Here is a 13976-nt window from a genome sequence, read left to right on the forward strand (position 1 = left end):
AGAAATATGGGTATGTTTGGTACCAAGCACAAATTTTGTGCTTGGTAGTGAGGTGACACAATCCTCTCCACTCATTCAAATGAGGAACCACATTCACATGGGTTGATGAGTGCATGAGGATATGCAACCATTTAAATGAGTGGAGGGGATTATGTCACTTCACTATCAAGCATAACTTTTTATGTTTGGTACCACAAGCATACCCATTTTTCTCATATGAGAAATATGAGTATGATTGGTACCAAGTACAAATTTTATGTTTGGTAGTGAGGTGACACAATCCCCTCCACTCATTCAAATGGGGGACCACATTCACATGGGTTGAGGAGTACATGGGGATATGCAACCATTTTAATGAGTGGATGAGATTATGTTACTTCACTACCAAGCACAACTTTTTGTGCTTGGTACCAAGCATACCCATTTTTCTCATGTTGAGAAATATGAGTATGCTTGATACCAAGCATAAATTTTATGCTTGGTAGTGAGGTGATATAATCTCCTCCACTCATTCAAATAAGATATCACATTCACATGAGTTGAGGAATGCATGAGGATATGCAACCATTTGAATGAGTAGAGATGATTATGTCACTTTAATACCAAGCTGATACCAAACATATTCATATACTTAAGTGGATAAGAGCCCTTTGTCCACCAATTTTTTTATCCATTGATTTTATATTGAGATTTGTGTTAGCATACACTACTGGATTTTTAACTTTTAGCGACGGACAAATCCGTCGCTATAAGTCGTTTTTCCGTCGCTAAAACTTTTAGCGACGGAAAAATTAAAATCCCGTCGCTAAAGTTTCGACGCTATAAAAGGGGTGCCTAAAAAGACTTTTGGCGACGGAAATTCCGTCGCTAAATTTTCTACTAGTGATGTAATATAAATGAATGCACAAATCTTAAAGATAGCATTGATGTGTAGCATAAAACTCAAAGCATAATGAAGGGATAAAAAATTTGGTGGATAAGTGCTCCTATCTAGTTAATTTTATATGAGTTTTACTCTCTCTATATATACACACACTATCATGCAAGCTACTCCTTGTTTTATATTATAGTAAATTTTACAAAACCCTATGAATTTTAAACATTTTATACAAACCACGAGAACATTACAATCATTATAAAAGGGTAATGAATGATATTACAAGGGGAAAAGGTCCGAATTATCACAAATCAAAAAATTATTAGATGAGAATGAAAACCGTAACATATTTCTAGAAATATCAAAACTGTTTACGAGATATTTCAATAACTTGGGTCGTTGAGTGCAATTTTAAAAATTTAAATAGTTTATTTTTTCTAGTTTTTTGAAATGAGTAATTTAGCTTTATATCAAGAGCTNCCCCCCCCTCCTTGTTTTTGCTTTGTTTTGTTTCATTTTGTTTTTTTTTCCTTTTCTTTTTTTCCCTCCTCAATCTTCACCCATGTGTAGCAGCCCAAAACAGGCGCCGCGGACCATGTGCATGTTTTCTTCATATATTCCTCCATTATATTATGAGCAACGATATTTGCACGAAAAGGGCGACCACACCCTGTGACAGTGTGACTCCTTGATGCTGCACTTGTTTTGATTTTTAGCTATTAAAGGGATGCTTCACAACAAAGGGTACGACTTAAGATAGGTCTAATATATTTTGATTGTATTTTATTTTATAACTAAGAATACTAGAGTTTTGTTATTAAAAAAAAGAATAATAGAGTTTTGAATCTAATTTGTTTTTCGCCCTTTCCTTTTTGCAAGTAATTTTTCCGCTCTCTTGTTGGTCGCTTGCATATTCGATTGAAAAGTTCCGTCGTTAATCTGGGGGGTTTATATTTAATCTTAGATAAATCTATTGTTTGAATGCTTAATTTCTGTAACGAATTATTTTGCGTTAATATATGACTGGACTTAATAAAATGCCTGAAAGCTATTATTTATAAGTGCGTTAGTATCAAATTTCCATTCTGATTACATTGATGACTCAGTGATTTTTTATACATTATTTATCTATTATTGTGATTAATTTATATTGTTTATCTTACAATAAGTTCGTCAAACTCCTCAAAAGTAGATTAGGACTAATCCTATCTCAATTTTGAGTTAAATTGGTTATGTTTTTTTTCCTAAGAAGGAGATGGAACAAAATACTATTAAATTTAAGAGACATTTTCGGCATACAAAAAATAAATTCTTTCTAAAATATAGTTGACCAATTTTTAGGGGTTGCCAAAACAGACCCTTAATTTTAGATGTTGTTTGCCCTAATTTAAAATTTAACAATGAGACAAATTCATCTTTCCTCGCATTGCAAATTTGCAATGAAGCATAATAAATTCTTCAAACGAAACAAAAACACCGAAACTCATTTCCTGAAACCAGCTCACACTGAAAGCAATAGATAGCATTCTGTCATCATAACAGTAGACTCTGACTAGCATCATACAAAGGCTCGCATTTTTACACGAGGCCCCCTAAATAATTCCATCTTTCAATTTCGCCCCCCAGCGTAGGGACAGCGGCCAGCTCCAGCTGTGGCGATCCGACCATCACATGGGAACAGTCTAAATTACGAGATTCCAGTACTCCCCCACTAACACACCCACTACAGTGGTCCCCCACATCGTGCACTGGGTGAAATTCAATTAAGGCGAGGTACGAAATTAATAAAAAGGCCCTCTTCTTCTCTAGATGAACAAAAGCTGAGCATCTAGAGGAAAGAAGGCAATAAATAAGTCAGCTACCGGTTTCTTCAAGAACAGCTGGACATCAAAAAAGACCATCACCAACTCCCTTCATCTCTCTAATTTCTCTCTTTGATCCTGAGTTGGATTCTCTTTGTTGGTGTTCTCAATGTGGGAGATGAGATTTCGATGGAAAGCTCACAGCTTTATGGCTGCATTCTTGGTTCTTCAGGTTCTTGGTTTGGTTGCGGGACAGGGCGGCAAGAAGTCACCTTGGCTCACATTGAGTGGTAATTTCACTTCAAATTTTGTTCTTGATTGTAGTTTTTTTATTTAGTTGGTTGGTTCTTTAGTGGGTCTTGGCTGAATTTGGGTTAGATCACTGTTGTTTATCCAATTGGGTCTTACTCTTAGGTGAGATGGATGTTGAATTGAGTGGTGGTTTTTATTTATATGCTCTGATTATGTAGTGGGTTGCGCTTGATTCATCCTTTTTGTTGTTGGGTTTGGTTAAAATAAGTTAAGGGATGGCTGTTTTTCAGATTTTGGAGCTAATTTATGTGTTGTGTATTCATAGTCTTTCGAAATTTGACAAATAGTGACTGCCCTTATCTCTCCCTTCCACGTTTATGTTTAGATTGTTTCATGTTGTTTTGTGCTTGCATGCATGTTTATTAATTACAGCTTCGGCTAATTGTAAATGTCTCTAAATCTACTTCAAGGCCTCATAAACAAAAAGAAAACAAAGTGATGGAAAAGACAAGAAATTGGATGGTTAGTTTGTTCATGTACATGCATATTTGATGAAGATAATTGAAAGGTGAAAAAGTAATTCGGCCATATTTAACGGAGTCATGTTTGAAATGATCAAGTTCCGTGAAAAGGATGCAGAAGAAGGTTTATAATGTCATATTTTATATGTTGAATGAGCACTTTATATGTGTATGCATATTCGACAAGTGTCTTATAATATTAAGAAAGGGTCCATTGGTGAGTGATAGTTTTTATCTCACTTATGCATATTTTAGATTGCTCGATGGATAAATAGGTCCATAACAGAGTTTATATACTGCTATTTCTGTTCACCAAAGCATAAAATCGTGTTTAAAATGGTTTGAAGAGTTTCTAGTTCAAAATTTTGCTTTCGTCGCTCGTCATCTGGTTTTATTTATAGAGGTTTCATAATGGTTTTTAAGTAAAAAATAGATATCCCTTAGCAACAAGTTGATGCCATTAGAATTTTGCTAAATACCCGAATTAAGAAAAAGCCATAGTTGTTCAGCCCACAAAAAGGGTGATTTTAGAATATAAAAGTTCCCCTCAAACCTAGCTGTGAGTTTGGAGTTCTAGTAGAGCACTTACAACCCTTCAACTCTTGTATTAGCTCTTATCACCCTTGGATTGGCATTTTGAGAAAGATAAGTTGCAGATAACCTCCTTATTCCTCATGAACTGAGGGAGGCAATAAGTGCCAATAAATGAGTGGAGGGTGATAAGTGCTAATAAATGAGTTGAGGGGTGATAAGTGCTACTGCTATAGATGAGGGGGTTATCTGCAGTGTACCCTTTTAAATTTGCACCTCTACTTTCAAACTGACTGTTAGAATACAAAATTATAATCTCTAACCCTTACCACATCTTCGGAGTTTTGGTGTAGTGTTGTAGTGGTGGGGACTTTAAGACTGACCATTGCTTCTTATTACAGGTAAAGCTCCTGCAGTTGTCGCAAAGGGTGGATTTTCAGGGTTATTTCCTGACTCAAGTTCGGATGCTTTTGGATTTACATATCTCGCTGGTTCACCTGATACAATTACTTGGTGCGATGTTCAATTGACAAAGGATGGTGTTGGTGTTTGCCTTCCTAGCATGACCTTAGATAATTGTACAAATATCCAATTCTTTGCTCCCAATGGAACAAATACTTACTCTGTTGATGGCGTGCCAACATCTGGATGGTTTTCTGTGGATTATGACTTCAAAACCTTAGGACAAGTCTCAGGTAAGCATAATTCCTAATGTTAAACATTGTAGTTTGCTTTCCTAAAACTTTTTATTATTATAGGTTTTCTTTCTTACAAGAGTTTACCCTCTTCGATTTCAATCATCAGTAAGGAGAGACATCTTTTCCTACTCTTGAGAAATTCTTTATCTAACATCACATTGTGTTGATTGTTCCATGCAAACACACATGCAGAACAATCAACATGTATATATCACCATATAAAACTAAAATATGTGTTATTTTCATATCTTTCCTTCAAAATTCATCTTTTGCATGTATTTACCCTATGAATTGAAATTGAAAATAATTGACGTAAAAGAATTTATTCGGCGTGCATTGCATGTAGCCAAAATCAATTTTATATGCTTCTGATACCTGATTGTACGCTATACAGTCTATACTGATTATTTTTTATGACCTGATCAGTGCTTCGATCAACTTTATCTCGAAGTGATAAGTTCGATGCTACCTTGTACCCAATCCTTACTGTTGAAGAAGTGAAAACACAAATTAAGTCAGCAGCCCTTTGGTTAAATATACAGGTACAGCTCTGAGAAATGTTGGTTTCTTTCATTTACGGTGATCTTTTTTGAAATGTAAAAAATAAAAAATAACATTCATAATATTCATGATTTTCTTTCCGTGCAGCATAGTATGTTCTACTCACAACACAAACTGAACATCAGAAGCTATTTGCTTTCTGTTTCAAAGAAAGTTGTCGTAGACTATGTATCTTCAGCCGAAGTGGTTTTCCTCACGAGTATAGGTTCAAGAATGGGGAGCAAGACAAAGCTTATCTTCCAATTTCTCGGCCAAGACATTGCCGAACCTTCTATGAACATAACTTATGGTTCTCTGTTGCAAAATTTTACCTTTATCAAGACATTTGCCTCTGGAATTCTCGTTCCTAGAAATTACATATGGCCAGTAACATCTGACCTTTATCTTCAACCTCACACTTCCATTGTCTTGGATGCTCACAAGCAGGGGCTCGAAGTTTATGCCTATGAATTTGCAAATGATGGGTTTATTAGCTTCAATTATAGCTATGATCCGGTTGCTGAGTATCTCAATTTTGTTGACAATGGGGACTTCTCTGTTGATGGTGTGCTGACAGATTTTCCTGTAACTGCATCAGAAGCAATAGGTGATTTTTTTTCTTTTTAATTTATGTTATCAAATAGATTCAAGAGATTAGATCATACAACTTACCTAAATTTTCCTACAGAAAGAGAGCAAAGTAAGATCTTATTCCCATAAACCCTAACCTCTTTTAAGTAGAGATTAGGAGGATACTTCAAAACGGGTATGGACTGTAGTCATATCTAATAACATCTCATATTATCTAAAAATATCTAACATTATGATGTTAATGTCTGGAGTAACTATTTAAAACTTCAAAGTTTATAGTGATCTAATGATCTTAAAGGTGATTATTATTGTCCTCCAGGAGACACAGCTGATATCTTTACTGAGAGGATCTTATACTGCTTAACTACAAAGAAAATACAATTATCCCTTATTTAACATTGAGTTTGAGGCACACTAGAAATTTGTGAAGATTTGTTCAGAAGCTTAAATGCTGGCATTCTTGGCTGTTGTTTAATTATTGAGCTATGCCTCAGGCAAAAGGATATCATGATTTATTCAGATTGCTGAGTTGTTTATAACTTAAATGTCACAATTGTTGCAGGCTGTTTCTCTCATATGGGAAAGAACAAGTCTGAACATGGTCAGTATTCCTTCTTTTGTTATTTCCATCTACTGAACTTTATATTAACCATATGCAAATACTGTGAAAAACTGTTCATATACGGTCTTTTCTTTTGTTTTTCAGGAAATCCAGTGGTCATCACGCACAATGGTGCTAGTGGGGTTTACCCGGATTGTACCGATTTGGCTTATCAGCAGGCTGTTGAAGATGGTGCAGACTTTATCGACTGTCCTGTTCAAGTGACAAAAGATGGAACTTTAGTATGCATGAGCTCTATTGATCTCATGGACTCTACTACAGTTTCAACATCACCCATGCGTTCTCGTTCTTCTGTTATCCCGCAACTCAAGGCCACTCCTGGAATTTACACCTTCAATTTCACCTGGGATGAGATTCAAGAGAACCTTAAACGTAAGTCAACATCTTTTTCCTTTTCTTTTTTTCCTTTCTACAAAGGGGGGAAAACAGAAGAGAAATTAGTGACGTTCTAATGAGCTCTGATTGCTTTGATTTTGAAAAGGAATGCCACCAACTATAAAGCCTTTCGTACATATTATAGTAGTAGAAATAATTATCTTATGAACCGTAGGTTTCAACCAGACGCGCCTTGAACAAAACTAATTAATGCCTTTTATGTTCAAAGATGCTGTTAATTGGCAAGGGCACACATTATTATGCTAACAGTCTTAACTGTTGATAGTGTTTTGTTTGGTGATCTTTGATCATTTGTTTTCATTCTTTTCTGGGGAAAGTCATAGACATAGTTGTTCATTTTCATACTGATGACTCTTAAGTTTACGAACTTAGAACTCTTTCAAATGAAGATCTCACTTATATTTCTTCAATTTTCTCTCTTCATATCAAACAAGGATTACAATAGCCCTTTATATAGGCTTCAAAAACAAAAACGTCTAGGCATACCAATAGTCACAAATTAAACTCTTATTTTAATGCCATAAAGATAAATGTCATAAATGAGTAAGTTACTCTTATTCTTCCATAACCTATGTCTCTTCACCTTCTAAACTTATGACGCTTGCACTTCTAAAACTCATTTATTCTAGCATTTTAATTTGATATTCCAACACGCCCCTTCAAATCAAAATGTCTTTAAGCCAAGCATGTCTCTTAGCCTCATGAAAGTTTCACCTGATAATGGCTTGGTGAATATGTCTGCCACTTGTTCAGTGGTGTGACAATGCTTCAGTTCAATGGTTTTCTGCTTTACATGGTCTCTGAGAAAATGAAACCGTGTATCTATTTGTTTGCTCCTCCTATGATGTACTGGGTTCTTTGCAAGCTGGATGGCTGATTTGTTGTCCACAAAAATTACAGTCGAGTCTTCTTGTGGATGATCCAACTCCTTTAATATGTTTCGCAACCAAATTGCTTCACATACTGTAGATGCAGCCGTCACATACTCTGCTTCACATGAAGATAAAGCTACAACTCCTTGCTTCTTTGAGGTCCATGAAAATGCAGTTGACCCAAAATAGAAAACATAGTCTGTGGTGCTTTTTCTCTCATCTTGATCACCTCCCCAGTCACTATCTGAGTAACCAACTAGTTGTGCATTTTCATCATATGCATAGAAGAGACCCAGGTTGAGTGTGCCTTTGATATACCTTAATATCCTCTTCGCAGCTAGCCAGTGAGATTCATTCGGTGTCTCCATATAGCGACTCACAAGTCCGACTCCATAAGTAATATCGGGCCTTGTGATCGTCAAGTATCTCAAGCTGCCAACTAGACTTTTGAAAAGAGTTGAATTAACGAAACGTCTGTCTCCTTCTCTTGATAGCTTCATTCCGATGGCTACTGGGGTGTTCACTGGGTTGCATTCATTCATCTTGAACTTCTCTAAGATCTCCTTCATGTACTTCTTCTGGGATATTAAAATCCCCTCTTGTTGCTGCTTCACTTCAATGCCAAGAAAATAGGACATTAATTCATTGTCCGTCATCTCAAATTCATTGAACATTGCCGCCTTGAATTCAGCAAGCATCTCGGTACTGCTTCCTGTGTACAATAAATCATCAACATAAAGACAAATTATTAGAACTTCGCCTCTATGATTCCTCTTCATGTAGATGGTGTGTTCATAGGGACATTTAATGAAGCCGTTTTGATGAAGATAGCCATCAATTCGGGCGTTCCACGCCCGTGGTGCCTGTTTTAAGCCACAAAGTGCTTTCTTCAAATGGTACACTTTGTTTTCTTGTCCTTTTACAAGAAAGCCTTCTGGTTGTTGCACGTACACCTCTTCCTCAAGAACACCATTGAGGAATGCTGACTTGACATCTAAATGATATATATTCTACCTGTGATGAGCTGCAAGTGAAATTAATAGTCTCACCGTATCCAGTCGAGCAACCGGAGCAAAGACTTCTTCATAGTCGATGTCGTACTTTTGTTTATAACCTTTCGCTACAAGCCTCGCCTTGTACCGGTCAACTTCACCATTTGCTGTGCGCTTGATCTTGTACACCCACTTGACCCCTATTGCCTTATGATTTTGTGGAAGAGTTGTTAACTCCCAAGTGTCATTCTTTTGGATGGCGTGGATCTCCTCCTCCATTGCTGTTCGCCAACAATCTTCTTTTACGGCTTCTTGAAAAGTGAGAGGTTCATGATCAGCATATAAGCAGAAAAGATTTGACTCTTCGTCTTCTTCTATCTGCTCATAGATCTCCCTGAGGCTTCTCATTTTGATGGGACCTCGTTGCATGGTAGATTCGCTTCTACTACCTTCCCCAGAAGATGGAGATCCTCTTGCAGGAGAGGGTGTAGAGTGTGGAGGAGATGGTGGTGTACGTAGTGATGGTTCCTCATGCAGAGACTCATCGGGTTCATTCACCACTGGTTGATCTTCATTGCTCCAGTTCCATGCTTCTTCTTCATTAAAGACAACGTCTCTACTAACAACTAGTTTCTTGGTTAGTGGATTGTAGAGCTTGTATGCCTTCGACTCCTCGCTATATCCGATGAAAATGCATTTTTCACCGCGATTATCAAGCTTCTTCCTTTTGACTTCAGGTACTTCAGCATATGCAACACAACCAAAAATTCGTAGGTGTGCCACACTGGGCGTGTAACCGCTCCATGCCTCTTGAGGTGTCTTGTTCTTCACTATCTTTGTGGGGCATCGGTTGAGCAAATAAGCTGAGCACGCCACGATTTCTGTCCAAAACTGCTTTGGCAATCCCTTTTCTTTGAGCATGGTTTTTGTCATGTCGAGGATGGTTCGGTTCTTTCTTTCTGCAATGCCATTTTGCTGTGGTGTGTAGGCAGTAGTAAACTGTCTTTTTATACCTTGCTTCCTGCAATATTCTTGAAACAGATTTGAGGTGTACTCACCACCTCGATCAGATCGAAGAATTTTTAGCTTGTGGCCGCTCTCTGCTTCAACTAAAGCTTTAAAATGCTTGAATGTAGTAAAGGCAGCAGATTTTTCTTTAAGAGTGTACACCCACAACTTTCTACTGAAGTCATCAATGAAAGTTATAAAATATCTATTACCTCCCAAAGAGACGGGATCGATCGGTCCGCAGATGTCGGTGTGAACAAGTTGCAATGGTACACTTGCTCTCCATGATTTTCCACTGGGAAAAGAAAGTCGCGGTTGCTTGCCGATTACACAACCTTCACAAATATGATTCGGTGGATTAATTGTTGGTAGACCTCGTACCATGCCAGCTGTAGACAACAACTTCAAACCGCTGAAGTTTAGATGACCGAAGCGAAGATGCCACCTCCATGACTCATTCTCCATGAGTCCTTGAAAACACTTGTCGACTTTCGTGTTTAGATGCAAGGGAAACATGCGGTTCCTTGTCATCTTAACACAAGCTATGAGGCCTCCATTTGTATTTTTCAACCAAAGATGGTTGTTCTCCATATATACTTTGTATCCCTTTCCGAGTAATTGACCGATGCTAAGAATATTACTTTTCATGTTAGGAATATAGTAAACATCGGAAATATACTCGGGCTTACCATCCTTTTGGTAGATCTTAATCTTCCCTTTGCCTTCAACCGGGAGTTTTGAAGAATCTCCGAGGCTCACACTTCCATGAACTCCTTCTGCGAGTTCCATGAAAAGTTCTTTCTTCCCGCACATGTGGTTGCTAGCACCCGAGTCAAGGTACCAAGCATCATTCTCAACACTTGAATCATCATTAGCAAGAAGAAGCGTAGAGTTGTTACCCACATCATTTGTTGCTTCGGCAAGATTGGTTTGGTCTTCAGTTTTATGCCAACAATTTGAAGCATAGTGCCCAAACTTGTGACAGTTATAGCACTGAACATTCTTGTTGCTTCCACGGCCAGGTGTGGATCTTCCACGATTGCTTCGTCCTCGTCCTCTAAAGCTTTGGATCTCCACTTGATTTTGAGTGGTTTGCTGTTGGGGACCACGTCCTCTGCCTCTACCACGACCACGACCACGACCTCTTCCTTGTGAGCATTGATTACTTAGAGTCAATGTTGACTCTAGTACTTGCTCCAAAACTATAGAACTAGCCTTCTTTTGCATTCATTGTTCATGAACTTGAAGAGATCCCAAGAGCTCCTCTATTGAGATATCCTCCAAATTCTTTGACTCCTCAATTGCCGCCACCACGTGCTCGAATTTTGATGTGAGTGATCGGAGCAACTTCTCCATCACTCGGATGTCCTCCATCTTCTCTCCATTTCTCCTTATTTTATTCACAATTAGAAGTAATCGTGAATAATAATCGGAGATTTGTTCTTCATCTTTCATTTGAGCGGTTTCAAGATCGCCCCTCAAAGTTTGGAGACGAATTCGCTTCACCCGCTCGACACCTTTGTAGATGGTCGCAAGGATTTCTCATGCTTCCTTGCTTGTCGTTGCTTCGGCAACTCTCGCAAAGGTAGACTCGTCCAACCCTTGATAGAGTAGAAAACGAGCCTTGCTATCCTTCTTTCTTTGTTCTCTGAGAGCCTTCTTCTCTTCGGCGGTATAGGTGGCTTCTACTTCTGGTGTAGGTTCCGTGAACCCATCAATGATCAGCTCCCACAACTCTTGAGAACCAAATAAGGCTCTCATTTGGATTGACCAACTCTCATAGTTATCTTTCAATAATTTTGGCACTTGAGGATTGACAAGATTATTTGTCGTAGCCATGAGAAGAAGAGAGAATGGGAAAATTGGATCAAGTGGCTCTGATACCACTGATGACTCTTAAGTTTACAAACTTGGAACTCTTTCAAATGAAGAACTCACTTATATTTCTTTAATTTTCTCTCTTCATATCAAACAAGGATTACAATAGCCCTTTATATAGGCTTCAAAAACAAAAACGTCTAGGCATACCAATAGTCACAAATTAAACTCCTATTTTAATGCCATAAAGATAAATGTCATAAATGAGTAAGTTACTCTTATTCTTCCATAACCTATGTCTCTTCACCTTCTAAACTTATGACCCTTGCACTTCTAAAACTCATTTATTCTAGCATTTTAATTTGATATTCCAACACATACACCTTTCTTATTGTTCTCATTAAATGCTCTCTCTAGAACTTGCATATCACTTACCTTCAAGTACATGATTGACACTTGTGAAATGAATTGATGCATTGTGCTTGTGAAGGATAAAATTGAAGGACTAAGAAAATGACTAGCCATCAAACTTTACAAGTTCTCCTACAATAACATGATATCCTTTGTGAAAGTAGATTATAGATCAGTAATGACGGCTGCTATAAAAGCCTCTGAGTAAAGCACAAATGAGAGCAAGTTTTTTCACATTCCATACAAGTCATTTGGTGCTTCCTAGTCCTCGTAATGATGTTCAATGTTATTCTAAGGCTATTATTTACTTTTTTCCTATTTGTTTTTTTAGTAATACTTAACGGACACATTGTAAATATATGGTCCATGGGTATTGAATGATTTGAATCCTTGAATTTTTATTTCTGCAGCTTTTACTCTAAGATGCCTTGTACTTAGAGCAATAAAGATGTACGGAACCAATCAATAATAAAACAAAAGGAAAAAGAAATGAATGGCCTAATAATTTTCCAGACAGCAAATTAATGGTGTTTTCCCTTGCAGCTGCTATTTCAAACCCAGAATTACAGTACAAGTTGGTGCGAAATCCACGATTTAAAAATGCCGGGAAGTTTACAAAATTATCAGAATTTTTGAACTATGCAAAGGGAAAAGATTTATCTGGAATCGTGATAACTATTGAGGTGAGAACAAGATAACCAACAAGGGTATCTTTTAAAATCTCTGTTATATGTTGCTGTATCTAACAAGTCTTTCTATACAAGCAGTGCTTTTGCTGCAAGGAAAATTGGTTCTCAATAGAATCATTGAACACTGAATTGATCAATGTTCATCTTTGAAACAAATTGAGTCTCCGGCATCATATTTTTTCCAGTGTTAATAGTGGATCTTTCTCAGCAGAGCATTAGTTACCTTTACCTAGTAACATTTTTTTCCCTTCACAGAATGCGGCATATCTTGCGGAGAATATAGGATACAGTGTCACAGATTCTGTCATCAAAGCACTAAAAGATGCAGGATTTCACAATCAAACAGTTCAGGAAGTTGTGATTCAGTCCACAAATAGCTCAGTGCTAACCAAATTCAAGAAGCAAACCAGCTATTCATGCATTTACAGGGTCGATGAATCCATTAGTAATGCTGATTCAGCATCATTGGCTGACATAAAGAAGTTTGCCACTTCCGTGGCAATAAACAAGGATTCTGTATATCCTAGGAGTGAAGCATTCATCACAGGCCAAACTGATTTGGTGAAAAATTTGCAATCTGCAGGCTTCTCTGTGTTTGTGTATGTTCTTACAAATGAGTACGTGTCTCAGCCGTGGGATTTCTTCTCGGATCCAACGACAGAGATCAATTCATTTGTTCAAGGAACGGGTGTTGATGGCATCATCACTGAATTTCCTGGAACTTCTACACGATATAGAAGTAAGTTTCATCCTAATACCTTATTATTGTGCTTATTTCCTCCTTGGTCTACATGGTTGGCTTTTTGTTTAGGTGAACAAATAGAACAAAAGATAGCCTGATGAATTATTTAGTATGAACATTTTTTTATAAAAAATTAAGGACTGCAGAAGGATAGGATCTGGGACTTGATTATTGAAATCAGTAGAATCATATTCAACATTTTGAAGTGGATCTCTATCCAAAAGCTGCTAGAAGAAAGTGGCACACAAGAATATGAGTTAATCTTCTTCATTTGTGCATAAATTTTGAGATAGTTTTTTTTGCTTTACAACCCGGAAGGGGGTGTAAGGACCATGGTGGATCTTTGGTATTACAAATATACAAATTTAAACATACAATGCTATAATAGATAAAGTTGCAATTGCTCTTATTAGACATGTTTCAGTTGTTTGTTTGTGTGTGTATAATATGAAGTTTTGGTATGTGATGTCTGCTTATATTGTTAAGCTATCAAGAGATATGATAGTAGGTGAGACCTACCCTAGTTGTCATTCCGAGTCTGGAGCATGTGCGCCTTATCACTCATATCACTTGGTATCTCATTTTGCTAAATGAGGCGATAACTACTATTCCCT

The 13976-nt window shown here is 37.3% G+C and overlaps 1 protein-coding gene across 1 annotated transcript in view; it reads left to right on the forward strand.

The window, feature by feature from the left end:
- Positions 2692 to 13976, forward strand: part of LOC109840937 (glycerophosphodiester phosphodiesterase GDPDL3-like) — a 12020-nt gene continuing 735 nt past the window's right edge. Inside the window, exons 1-8 of the mRNA XM_020409769.1 lie at positions 2692 to 2969; positions 4385 to 4678; positions 5108 to 5223; positions 5330 to 5828; positions 6375 to 6413; positions 6519 to 6806; positions 12475 to 12614; positions 12876 to 13359. Coding sequence (XP_020265358.1) covers positions 2849 to 2969; positions 4385 to 4678; positions 5108 to 5223; positions 5330 to 5828; positions 6375 to 6413; positions 6519 to 6806; positions 12475 to 12614; positions 12876 to 13359 — 1981 coding nt within the window. The 5' untranslated portion in view covers positions 2692 to 2848. The remainder of the gene's footprint in view (positions 2970 to 4384; positions 4679 to 5107; positions 5224 to 5329; positions 5829 to 6374; positions 6414 to 6518; positions 6807 to 12474; positions 12615 to 12875; positions 13360 to 13976) is intronic.

The sequence above is a fragment of the Asparagus officinalis genome, chromosome 5 (assembly GCF_001876935.1).
Source record: "Asparagus officinalis chromosome 5, Aspof.V1, whole genome shotgun sequence".
In the NCBI taxonomy this organism is placed as follows: domain Eukaryota; kingdom Viridiplantae; phylum Streptophyta; class Magnoliopsida; order Asparagales; family Asparagaceae; genus Asparagus; species Asparagus officinalis.